The 13,054-nt window shown below is 41.7% G+C and overlaps 1 protein-coding gene across 4 annotated transcripts in view; it reads right to left on the reverse strand.

The window, feature by feature from the left end:
- Positions 1–13,054, reverse strand: part of Spata13 (spermatogenesis associated 13) — a 351,797-nt gene that overhangs the window by 74,905 nt on the left and 263,838 nt on the right. For all 4 annotated transcript variants that reach the window (XM_058580755.1, XM_046447959.2, XM_046447967.2 and 1 more), the window contains one exon: positions 2,390–4,165. In XM_058580755.1, coding sequence (XP_058436738.1) covers positions 2,390–4,165 — 1,776 coding nt within the window. The remainder of the gene's footprint in view (positions 1–2,389; positions 4,166–13,054) is intronic.

Below are 13,054 nucleotides of genomic sequence, written 5' to 3' on the forward strand. Positions count from 1 at the left end.
GGGAAGAGGGGCGTACAGGCGTAAAAGAAGAAGCTTAATATGCTACATAAGAATTTTGAGGACATGAATGCAATCTAAAAATACAATGAACATCTTGAGGCAAATCTATAGAATCATCAACATCTGAGCTTTCTAATAAACTGAATTTTAATACCAGTGTTTCTTTTACTTTCTGTCTTTGGTGATCCCTTGTGAGTAGAAATCAAATTACACTTAACTAATATCAGCAAATATACATGTGTAACTATACAGAATGGCCAAAATCACCCAGCAAGTAATGCTAATTTTTGCTTATCTTTATTTAATATATGCTCAAGGATGAAATCTTTTCTTTCTTTCTTTGTCTTTTCTTTTTATCTCAGTACTGGGGATTGAATCCTGGGGCAATCTACCACTGAACCAAGCCCCTTTAAAAAACTTTTTACTTTGAGACAAGGTTTCCTGATTAAGTTGTCCGAGCTGGCCTCAAACTTGTGATCCTCCTGCCTCAAGTTCCCAAGTTTCTGGGATTAGAGATGTGTGCCAACACACCCAGCAGGAATAAAATATTCAAACTATTTTTTTAACTAATTGTGGAAATGAAATAAAATCCCATCTTTAACACAAAGAACTCTCTAGACAAACAAGTTCTTTCTTAGGGAGGCAGGGCTCCAAATCATCAGTGGGGCAGAACAGGGTATCTAGTGGAAGAAATATTATACTTCACCTTACCCAAGGCTATAGTTGGATAATGAATGCCCCCCAAAGGTTCAATATAAAAGCTCGGTCCCAAGGTATTGGGAAATATAATGGACCTTTAAGGGGTGGGCTAGGCTAGTAGGAGGTCCTTAGAGCACTGGGCACATGCCCTAGAATGGAATTGTGGGACCCACTCATCTTTTCCCTGCTTTCTGGCTTCAGATGTCCCTGACACCTACTCCTGCCAGGATGTGGCATCCTTGCCGGAAGCCCAAAACATCAGGGTTGTCCAGTCTTAGACTTAAACCTCCAGAACCATGAGCCAAAATAACCTTCTCTTGACATCACAGTAGCCTAAGTCAAGTATTTTGTTATAGTCATTCAAAGCTGACTAACACACTCAGAAATGAATAAAAGTTTTGGTCAATTAAAAAAATCACAGCCAGCTGAACTGGAAGTCCTTCCCAAGGTTGGCAACTAGTTCTGTCTTACAACTGTTCCACAGGATTTTTTCAAAATATGCAAACGAGCAAATGGCCATCAATATGAGAGAGCTCTGAAATGCAGACTGGCCTTCAGGTCTCCATCGTAACCTAGAATCATACTATGAGGCAGCCTCACTTTTCTAGCTACCCAGGGATCCCCAGCACTAAGGATCCTTTAAGGTGATTTGGATCTCCTAAAAGTACTCTACAAAAATTCTACTTTGTGGGTTTTTCCAGAAGTTTCTATCATCTAGGTATCTCTGGATAACAAAGGTCAAAACTAGACAGTCCCACTGGCTGCTTGTGTATTTGCAAATCTAGGTGTTCATCTTCTAACAGTCAGACAAAACAGAGGTCTTCTCCAGAAATCAGAGGGAAAGAACAGTTTCTAGGGTTCCCCCACACCATGGCAAGCCAATTCATACTGTGAAATACTCTGATGATGTATGTGAAGAATTATTTGCAATATATACACACACGGATGCATTTCCCCATCTTTCAGTTATGCAAGGTAATGTTACAGAATGTACTTATAAAGTGAAAATTACAAAGTAAAGTAAAACTGTCTGGATGTGTGACAGAATGTGAAATGCCTGACAGTTGTTTATTAGCTGATTCAATTCATGAGATACTTTAAGTTCTAGTCTAAAAATAAGAACAATAACCATCATAAAAATCACTTTGAACAAACATCATCTGTGGGTTGACAGGTACTGAACTACATGTTTCTAATTCATTCCTAGAAAATAAAACAGACTTAGAACATGTAATGGTCTCCTAACACAAATAATATATTTATAAGAACTCTGTTGGAAAGGATATGGAAACAGTTTAAAATGTGAAAAAGAACTATTTGGGTAATAAAAATTGTTTCAAAAATGCAAAAAACAGAGAACACCTAATAGCCACATAGAACGTCCCTACCCCTGCAGACTCAGTAAAATGAATGGATGGTAAATATTGCCTCAAGGAATTTGATACATTAGCAATTCATTTCAAAAAAGAGATAGAAATTACTTCTGAACTTGGTAAAGAGCAAATTGACAACTCCCATCCCCACTAATAACTATGACATGATCAGCATAGGGCCACCAGTCACTATGACAGTTAAGGACTAAGAGCAACACCCCTGAATAGCATGGAAATCTCCGGCTGAGATGAAGACTGATAGTGGACAAGCACTCAGCAAGGCCACCTACAGGAGGGACCTCTACCTGGACCCTTACCTCTTCCTTATTTTCCTTGGGACTGGCTGTCCCACAAAGGCTCAGCTGAGGGTGGCTGCCACTACCACTTCCATTGCCACCTTCGTCACCACATGTGGTTTGCACCGAGTCCTGGAAGGACACAGGCCTTGGCTCTCTCTGAGTGGAATCTTCTGTCCTTTCTTCACTTTCCACTGAACTCAGTGACAATGCACTGAGACTGTTGGGACACTTGGTGCCTCCTGTCCCTGGGCTCTGAGGGCTCTGGGGCTTGGGCGAGGTGGGCCTGAGAGGGATGGGAGGCTGCCTGGGGTCAAATGTAAACTGGCTGCCTGCATTTGGCTCACTGGAGGTTTTGCTCAACACTTTCAAGTCAACTGGACTTGAGGGGCTGCTGGCAGAGGGACCATCACTTTCTGATGCCCGGGAGCTTTGGGCTTCAAGAGGGAACACTGCTGTGTCAACATCCAGGCGGGGCTCCTGAGAAGGGGTAGAGCTGAAGCCAGGAGCTGTGGGGCAGGACGCAGCAGCACTGTGCCCTGGCGACACGCCTCGCCTTCTGTCCTGCTCGGTGCTGCTGGACACGCGGCGTGAGTAGTCATCATGCAGTCTGCTGTGCAGCCGGAGTCTGAGGTTTGCCTCACTGGGGGAGGGGGCCCCATTCTTGGAACCCTCTCTCTTCCAGGCAGCATCAGTCACATTGCTCATAAGTTTTAAGACTCTGTCAAAGTCCTTGGCCCTTATGGGGCTCTTCCAGCGTTTCATCCTTCTCTCTGACCCACCAAGTTTTTCGGAGTCTGCAGATGAACTGCTCAGGGTCCGTTGGGGTGTTTGCTTTTCATTAGCCGCACGGAGGTCTGCAAGATTGGAGGTGGACTTTCGTTTGAAGGAACTTTTCTTCAGAAAGTTTAAGTTGTCTGTGCTCTTGCTCCTCCTGTAGATGATGCTGTTGTTTTCAGAGTCCTTCACTAGGATTTCACACAGGGTGGGCTCCTGAATGATGGGGGACAGAGGCCTAACATGGTTCTGAGGGGTGTGATGTTTCTCAGAATCCAGTAGATTGATGCGTCCCAGACCATAGGCCCTGCGGATGCTGCGGGAGCGGTGGGTACTCCTCTGGAAGGCATCGTCTGTGTCCTCGGGGTCAGAGCCATCGGATGTACCTCCTTCCCCTGCCCTGTGGGGGTCACATGACTGTCCCAACAAGGAACATCTGCTAGCATCAATTCCCACACCATTAGGGATTGCTTTTCCCAGGTCATGTTCTGATGCATCTTCCTTTGAGGCACCTAAGCCCTCCCGGTTCTGAATTCCTTGAAAGACAGACGACTTCAGTTTTTTAAAAGATCCCATTTTCCGGAAGGAGGCCAGTGCATTCCATGTTGAAGAATTCCCCATCAGGACCATGGAACGGGGCCTCTCAGGATTGGCACTCATTCTTTTCCGGCTCACAGCGAAAAGACGCACGAGTTTGGAAGGGCTGACTCTGGCTTCGGGGGCTTCAGTGTCACTGCTGGGGCTGCTCCTACAGCTTCCATTCTGACATGCCGGGACAGTCACCATTCTGGGGTCCTTTGGATCTGAGGCTGAACAGGTGGCTGCAACACCTTGCCCATGGCCATTCTGAGCTGTTGTCATGTTCTTGGGGCAGGGCACCCGTGGCCACAATGCAGTATGCTTCAGACCCACATAGACATCTGTGTCCATAGGTCCCAGCTCCAGACCTTCATCTCCAGGGCCACCAGCCTGGCTTTCATAACTACTGTGTTCATGGGTCTCTGCAGAGGTGGCCACTGCCTGCAGCAGAAAAGAAAGCAGTTAGCCATCTTGCCCACAGAGGAGCCTTTATAATCAGGGTCTAATTACTATGCTTAACAATTGCTAATAGAAAAAAAAGAAAGGCAAGTCCCACGATCAAACAAGAACTGCTTCTAAATTAAAGTTGTATTTTTCTTTTTTTTTTTCAATTCATTTCATAATAAATCAAGGCAAGAATGCAAACATATAGTCCTAAAAAAGAAAAAGATAGTTATGGGTTGGAAGAACTCCTGTATTGCTGAAACCTATTTAAGTAAAAGGTTTTTTTTTAAAACTGCTGGAATGAACATGTCAAGGCAATAATCAAAATTGTGTCTTCTCTTTATTTGAACTGAGTCTTTTGTTATCAAATACTAAAAACAAAAACAAAGACAAAACTATTTCAAAATGTGTCACACTGAAATGCCAGCTAGCCTGTGTTAAATGCAATGCAGTCAATACACAAGCAGAGTTCATGGAATACTGCTGCTCAGAGTATGATGGTGACCAGGATGCTCTTGGCTACTTCCTGTCTAAAGAGGGCTGTAAAGCACCAGGAAAGTGAGAGCTTCACAAAGCTACATGGACACATGGGTAGGAGGGACCAAACCAAGGAAGCATGAGGAAAGGCTTTGTAAAGAAAACACAGTTAGCAAAGAGACTTTTCAACAGATTCTAACTGGCCATAAAATGAAGAGATGTGGGGCGGAGCCTGGAGTATTAAAAATTCAGACCTAAGAATTCAAATTAAACAAATACTGTACCCTCTTCCCTAATCTCACATGCCCAGACAACTGTACATACCTGGCCCATGCACTTCCCCACACATGCACTTGTCTCCACACTCCCCCCACGTGTCCATGCCCTCCTTGCCCCACCAAAGTGAAATCTATGCTACCCTTAATCTTCCCCCCTCATCAGGCGAGATCTGTCGAGTTTCCATAGGATAGCTTAAAAACATCACAGCCTGCACATTCTGAATAAATCATTAGTGAATGAATGACAGATAATAACTACAAGAGACTACCATTTAGTTAGTACTCATTACATGTCTGTATCCTATGCTAAGGTCTTGAAAAACTTGATGCCACTGAGTACTCAGGCAAATCTCAAAGAGTTCGACATGATGATTTCCACTTTATATTTTTTGCGCTACTGAGGATTGAACCCAGGGCTTTACACATGCTAGACAAATACTCTATCACTAATCTACATCACTAGTCCTTTTATTTTATTTTGAAACAGGGTCTCACAAGGTTTCTCAGGCTGGCCTTGAAATTGCAATCCTCCTGCCTCAGACTCTTAAGTAACTGGGATTATGTGCCACCATCCTGAGCCATGATTTCTACTTTACAGACAATCAAATGGACTCTTGGGAAGGTCAGGCCATTTGAATGGGGGTCCTGCAGCTGCCTCTCCAGTGCCTATGCTGTTCTCCACTGCACTAAACTAATGAGCAGAGACAGAGGCACAGCAGGGATTTGCACCCCAAGCATCTGTCTTCAGTTCCATCATGTCATGACCCTGACAAATCAAGTTCCAACAATCTTTACAGGCCTGTCAAGGACATTACCCCCAAGGCAGGAGGGAAGAAGTAAGAGGAAGTTGTAGAAAGACCTTGAGATTAGATCTCCAAGTAGCTTACTCTTCACAAGTGCAGAATTTGACCTCCAGAAAAGTACGTGTCCTCTATGTCCTACCTTCTTGGTGAGTTTTTTACTGGCCCCTGCCTACTATTCAGTGAGGAGGATTCCCAGGGAGAGCCATGGTTAAAGGGTTAAAGGGTTGATTCCATCTGAGACCAGGGAGGCTACACTGACAGCCAGCATCAGCCAATACACTAATCTAAAGACTGATGGGCTACTAAATGCCCTCTGCAGTTTTAATGTTCTAATGGAGACATGAGGGGGATCTGAAGGGCTGTGGACTGCATTTGAATGAGTCAAACAGGCAAAGTCTAGAATCATCTCCACACTGAGACTGGATGTGAAATTTGTGACAAGTTCCAAAATAAGTCCTACATTCAGTATCACCTGTCTATCCTCACCAACTCTGTCCAACTATTCACCTCTATCCTCACCTATTCTGGGAGGGATAGGGGACTGTGGTTGTTTCAACATTTCAAAATGCTGAAATGTACCAAATAGTTTAATTGAATATTCAAATCCAGTTCACAGGCGCTGATTGGCTACGCTTGAAGTTGGAAAGGTCTAATTATGACTTGCACTAGACACACAGTGTAGCCAAAAGCTTGGTCCTCATCCTTGATGCCAATCCAATAAGGAAGACATGGTCTTGATAAAAAGAAAAAAAAAAAAGGTTTATTGCTTTGCTAGCAAAGGAGAAACACAGAGGACTCCTGTCCCAAAGGCTGTGGTTCTGCTCATCCTCAGTAACAGGGGGTTTTATAGAGGTGATTCAGAGAAAATGAGATTAAGGACAAAGATCAGAAAGGAGAAGTTTAGGGAAAAGAAGATCAGGGAGAAGAAGTTTAAGGAAAAGAAGATTGCGAAAAAGAAAAAGCATGTAGCTTTCAAAGCCACAAGGAATATAGTCAAAGCATCAAGTGAACAACCCCTGTTACAACAGGACAAGGCATGATTCCTGCCACATAATTCAACTGGACAACTACAGATACCACAAGTAGAAGGTATAGGAGAACTTCTGGAACCAAGAAGGACAGCTGCCTTGAGCTGACCCTAAGGGTTCAAGGCCTGCAGAAAAGCACTTGATATATAAGTAGAATAACATAGTCAGAAGCACAGCTCCCTATAATGAAATAGTGGATATTAAGAGGAAAATGGGTTTAGAAAAGTCTAAAACCTAATCATTCTTTGAGACCAACTGTAGGTGTAACTTTCTTTGGAATTCCTTCCCTGAAATAAGATTCCTTACTCTGTATTCCATAGGGTCTAAATTGTATCACCCAAACACTATAACAATAGTTTAACATGGCTGCCTTTAGATTAAGACTGTATACTCAGAGCACAAGAACTGGATCCCTTGAACTTAGCTTTTTGTTTATTTGTTTGTTTTTTGTCTTGGCAGTACAGGAAACTGAACATGGATATGCTACCACTGAGCTATATCCCCATGCCTGTTTATTTTTTATTTTGAGACACAGTCTCACTAAATTTCTGAGGCTGGCCTCCAATTTGCAATCCTTCTGCCTCAGCCTCCTGAGGAGGCTGGGATTACAGGTGTGCGCCACCATGCCCAGGAATTTTTTTTTTTTAATCTTGATGTGAAATTGCATGTTATCCTGCCTGTGCCAAGGTAACAAATCATCATTACATACCATTACATTTTTTTATAGTGAAGATGCTTACATTTTATAACACTAATAAGTATTTACTTAAAACTTACTTAAGCTTTAGAATTCAGAATCTGTTAAAAAAATATGCAGAAAACCTGAGCTTCTAAATTGGGGGAACATGCTTTTTAGAAGACTAATTACTTACTATTTTGCTCATGAGCGGAACAATGGGATTGTTGTATACTGCTTAGAATGAAACTGAAAACTGTGGGAAAAGACTTTTCCTGGAATTTCTGAGTAACATACCAAGTTGCATTATTTAGAACTAATACTTTGACCTCTATTAGCTAACAAGGGTTGCAATTCAATTAGTGGTTTTATACCAAGTCTTATAAATCGTGGGAGCTCTTCCAGAGATGTTTATGAACAGAACTACAAGAAAGAATGTTAGATGGGAATATTGTGAAATCCAATTGACTACAAGCTGGATTCTGGGTTGCATGAACTTCAGAATAGAAGTTTCTTCCCAGTCATAATGAGAAATCTCTAAAAACAACTATGACCAGCAAATTTAAATTATAACTTACATTTGAAATCCAGGAATGTAACCAGGTTACGTGAGCAAGTAAGAAGATTTCTGTAATTGTTGACCTAAATTACAGAAAAAAGTGACACCAGAAGAAAACACATTGAATTCTTACTGGCTAAAGGAGTGAAGGTATGGATCCCTGAATCACAGTACTAGAGAATATTGCCTTAGGGAATATCTAACCCCTATTTAGAGATTGGGACTTAAGGGACTGAGTAATTTACAAGTACTCATCCTCCCAGTTTCACTTTCTGTATTTTCAACTACATTCAGACAAAAAGCAATCCAAAAATATTAAATGGAATATTTCAAAGTAAACAATACATAGGTTTTACATCACATTTTTGTGTGTGTGTATCGGGATGAATTCTCGTACAGTCCTGCTCTATCCTGGCCAGGCCATGAGTCATCTCCTTGTCCAGTGTATCCATGCTGTATACAGTACCTACCCATTAATCACTTAGTAGCCATGTTAGTTATCTGGTCAACTGTTGTAGTGCTATGTACAATTAACTCTTATTTTACTTAATAAGGCCTCAAAGCACAAGAGTAGCGATGCTAGCAATTCAAACATGCCAAAGAGGAGATGCAAAGCACTTTAATTATGTAAAAAAAAAATGAAAATTTATCGTAGGCATGTCTATATAGAAAAAATACTTTTTTGTGTGTGGTACCTGGGATTGAACCCAGGGGTATCTAACCACAGAGCCATATCCCCAGCCCTTTTTTAAATACGTATTTTATTTACAGACAGGGTTACTTGAGGCCTTGCTAAGATGCTGAGGCTGGCTTTGAACTCATGTGCTGAGAGCCATAGCCAAGTAGGAATGACACATGGCAATTTCCTTGTCAGCCTACCCAATGTTGCTTAGAGGGAGGACTCTCCATTGTGAAAATGGGCTTGCCTTGGACCCAGGTCATTTGCAGTGACATTCCATGAAAGGTGACCTTGCTCAGGGATTAGGGCAGATCCAGGTTTAGGGTGGATCCGGGTTTAAGGTGGATCCTGCTGGGAATAGGGCGTATCCTGCTGCCTCAGGCGCCCCCTCCTTGAATTCCCGTTGAGTTCTCGCGGGATTCAGAGGGTATTTTGGTACGCAGGGCCCGGTGGAGGTAGTGGATTTTCCCAGAACGTGTGTGTAGAGTGCCGGTGAGAGTTCGGGAATAAAGAATTGCTGTTTGAATCTACAAGGTGTGGTGGCTCGATTATTTTGTGCCCAGCCAGACTGCGGCACTCATGATCTTCCTGCCTCAGCCTCCCGATCCAACTAGCTGGGGTTTCATTCATCTACCAGAGTCTTGGTGACCATATCCCCTGTGAATTTGGGGAACTACTACACTGTTATTAGCGAAAGTGCCATAGGGTGGTAATCAGCAGGACAAGATTCCAGTCCCAACACTGCCACCTACTGGCCATAAACTGGGGTCATCCTATAAGGCTTTCTTCTCCTGCAAATCTCTTTGATCACCAAGTCTAAGAGGTTCTTGCTGGGTTTCTGTTCGTGACTAAAGGGCTCAGGGGTCACTTCAAGTAAAGTGGGCTAACCGGGCTGTGCAAAATAACCACACAAGAGACACAAATACCTTTTTCTTTGGGGTCGCTGTGATGGCTCCTCTGACCTTAAGGGTCTGCAGGAAGAGAGAGAGAACATGCTGACCCCTTTTATTGAAGAGAAGCTATTCAAATGAGGCAAGAGGTCACGATTCAGGGGGGCTGAGTCTATCTTCATGATGTCCACTGTCAGCAGGTTGACTTGACATCTGGGTAGGCTACACCCAAGGGCACAGTAAGAGAAGGGGACACACACAAGGCACTTCCATGGAACATTCTATCCTAAATAGGGCAAGGGGTAATATTACAAAGGAACAGGTAAGCATAGCTCCAGCCATGGGGCTATAGGAAGACAAGCCTGGGCAGGAAGACACAAGTCACTGGAACCCTAGAAGAGCGAGGCAGTCTAGCAGCAAGGGTGCCTGACGCCACATCGCCCAGCAGGGGAGTTAACTCAGTCATGCAAGGTTGGTCTCCCACAGGTTTTAATGCTCATCTCATCAATCTTTGCACAGTGGGGGGTTGCCACTGCCTTACCATCAGCCCGAGGAACTTTCCACCTGGACAACTGCCTGGGCTTCCTGGCCCCTCTCTGGCCTTGTGAATGGTCTGGCTCACCTACAACCCATCCTTCACTCTGCTGACAGTGTCCTTCCCAATCTGCAAATGAAGCTCTATCACTGAGCCCAATGTCTGCCTTTGGACCTTTGAGAAAATGTAGGATCTCCTCAGCTTAGCACTCATCACCTTTCACTGTAGTAATACTGGATTATTCGTAGAGATCCTCTTCCATACTGTTGGGCCTCTGCCTATTTCCTTCCTATTTCCTTCCCTGTTTTCAGATTCTTTCTCTGGCCCTTGTTGTCCCTCTGGATTATAGGAAACCACAATTCCCAGTTTGGTCAGTGGGAAGCAATGGTAGAAGATGATGTGTGAATGGAAGGGAAAACTAGTGTTGTTGTTGTTGTTGTTATTATTCCTCCTCCTCCTCCTTCCCTCTCTCTGGGTCTCTCTAGTGAGCATTTTCAGTAGTTGCTATGTCTCTGCTTTGGCTTCTCTCTCAGCTAGGTAGTTCCTTCCTCCCATGTGTGAGGTCCCAAAGGTGACACCGGTTTCTGGCTCAACAGAGTCCACCTCTTTTCTTTATCACTCCAGTCTAAGAGGTTGGTAGCACCTCTCTGCTATTGCTTGTCTCTGAATTGCTTCATTATCTTGTTTCCCAGCTGTATAAAAATATTCCTTTATTAGATCTTCTTTGTTTAAAATGCCTTATTCCTATCCTGACATCTGCTTTGCCTTAGGAAGCTTGTTACTTCAAACTAACTTTGCCCTACAGTAACTCTTTCCTTCCTGTCCCTTCAGATGCTCCTTCTGTGGGCCCCAGGGCCTCATGCATAGCTCAGTTCTAGCACTCCCCACGCTGTTCTGGCCCTCTGCTCTCCTTGTCTGATCTCTCCACTAACCTCTTTGAAGAGCTGAAAAGTTATTTGAAAGCTGAAACCACTTCTGATTTTGCTCTGTATTCTTGCATTCAGTGAGCTGAGTGACCAGTGAACAGAGAGGAGAAATGACTGTTCTGTAGAACTCCAGTTTATCAAACTGAGGCCACTTGGGGCCAAATAATTCTTTGTTATGGACACTTGCCTGGTCCTCATGGATGTTTGGCATGAATAGTGACCACTGATGCCACTAGGAAGAGGATATATAATAAAGAAAAAGCACTGAAAACCAGGGGCGTATCACTAATTAGTCTCTGAGGAGTATCTTTGAAACTACTGAAATTTATCATTTCTAGTCATAAAACAAAATGTTCTATTTGTTGTTTGACAGTACTACTATTAAAAATTTTTAATGGTCACTGTTATAGTTCCTGTGGTTAAAAGTTCAATTTAAGGGCTATCTATTTTCTTATGGCAATAGTATCTAATTTTGTAAATGACTTTTAAAATATTTAGTTAAAAAGGAATTTTAATATCATAGGGTGATAAATACTGACATGTTTATAATCATATTTAATTAGCCACTTTTTAACTACCATTACAGATATCTCATTTTAATTGGTAATCATTTTATCTACCAAAATTTAGTCATCTGAATGTTCAGATTACACAAAACGTATTAACTGGGAATTAGGAATTTTATAAATAAATGTTTCTTATCATACTTAAAATAATATTTTTAAAATTAATGTTCAAATGTAGATATTGATAAGATATACTTTATTCTGTCCTAATGTTGATCAATAAGATCTAAATAAAAATGTTCAAAGATTGGAATTGAAGCTGGACACAGTGGCACATATCTATAATCCTAGCCACTCAGGAGGCTGAAGCAGGAAGATCACAAGTTCGAGGCCAGCCTCAGCAACTTAGTGAGACCCTTGTTCAAAAAAGAAAAAGGGGGCGGGGCCACTGGAAAGTATCTCAGTGATAGAGTGCCCCTGGGTATAATCCCTAGTACCAAAAACCCAAAACTCAAATCAATATAAATATATGTATAATATAAATCTTAGAAATATTTAACATAAATCACACCTTTCTATTTTTTTTACTCTGCCTGAAGAAAGTATTTTAACTTTATAAAATGGTAAAACAAAAGTAAAATGGCATATAAACTAAGCAGGTGAAATAAGTAGTACTTTATGAACCTCTTTATCCAGGAAATTAAGATCAAACACATTCATACTTAGGTTCAGAATAAGATTCTCCATTTCACCCCAAATAATGTCGTATTAATTAACCTAACCTAAATATATATTTTGTGTAATCAAAGTATTTTAATTACTAAACTTCTATCATTGAATCATAATAACTGTGGGAAAAAATCAGGTAGTAAAATGTACTTGGGTAAGTACTAAAACTCAAAATACTTGACACCGACATATGGGTTACATCGTTGCAATTATATAAAATTTCATTTTTAGTTAATTACAGTTTGGTGAAGAGTAGAAAAAAAGTCCCACAGTGATAAATCTTGCTCCTGTACAGGACAAGCCTGGTAACTCTCCATTTCTAGAAGGTCTTTCCTTCATTCCAGCATCTTTCTGAAACCTTGCTGAAATCAGGAGTCTATCTGGAAGCTGTAAATCCTGAAACTCCACATTTTTTAAGAACAAGTAGTATTCCAGAGGGTTACTTATATGAGAATCTTATTTCCCTATAGAAAGAGTCTAAATATTATAATTTTAGATCAGCCCATTCAATTAAATTTGACTTATATAAAATGCTATCATTTAATTTAACACTTATAGGAGAATGCATTTAATGTTCTAATTCTAGTGACACAGTGACTTTCTCCCATTCCCACATTCAACATATACACCCCAGTTAAGGCAAGACCCTCACTCTTGGATCAGGTACCTTCGGTGTCTCTTCTATGCAAAGATAGGGAGGCTATTTCAAAGGAGACAGAACAATCATATAAGTTAAATGTTTGTAAATTGAAAAAAATATCTAAAAACACAAATGGAGGTAACTGTGGATAAGACTGAAT

The sequence above is a fragment of the Marmota monax genome, unplaced genomic scaffold (assembly GCF_021218885.2).
Source record: "Marmota monax isolate L192 unplaced genomic scaffold, Marmota_monax_Labrador192_F-V1.1 WCK01_AAM20220418_F8-fsc00043, whole genome shotgun sequence".
In the NCBI taxonomy this organism is placed as follows: Eukaryota; Metazoa; Chordata; class Mammalia; order Rodentia; family Sciuridae; genus Marmota; species Marmota monax.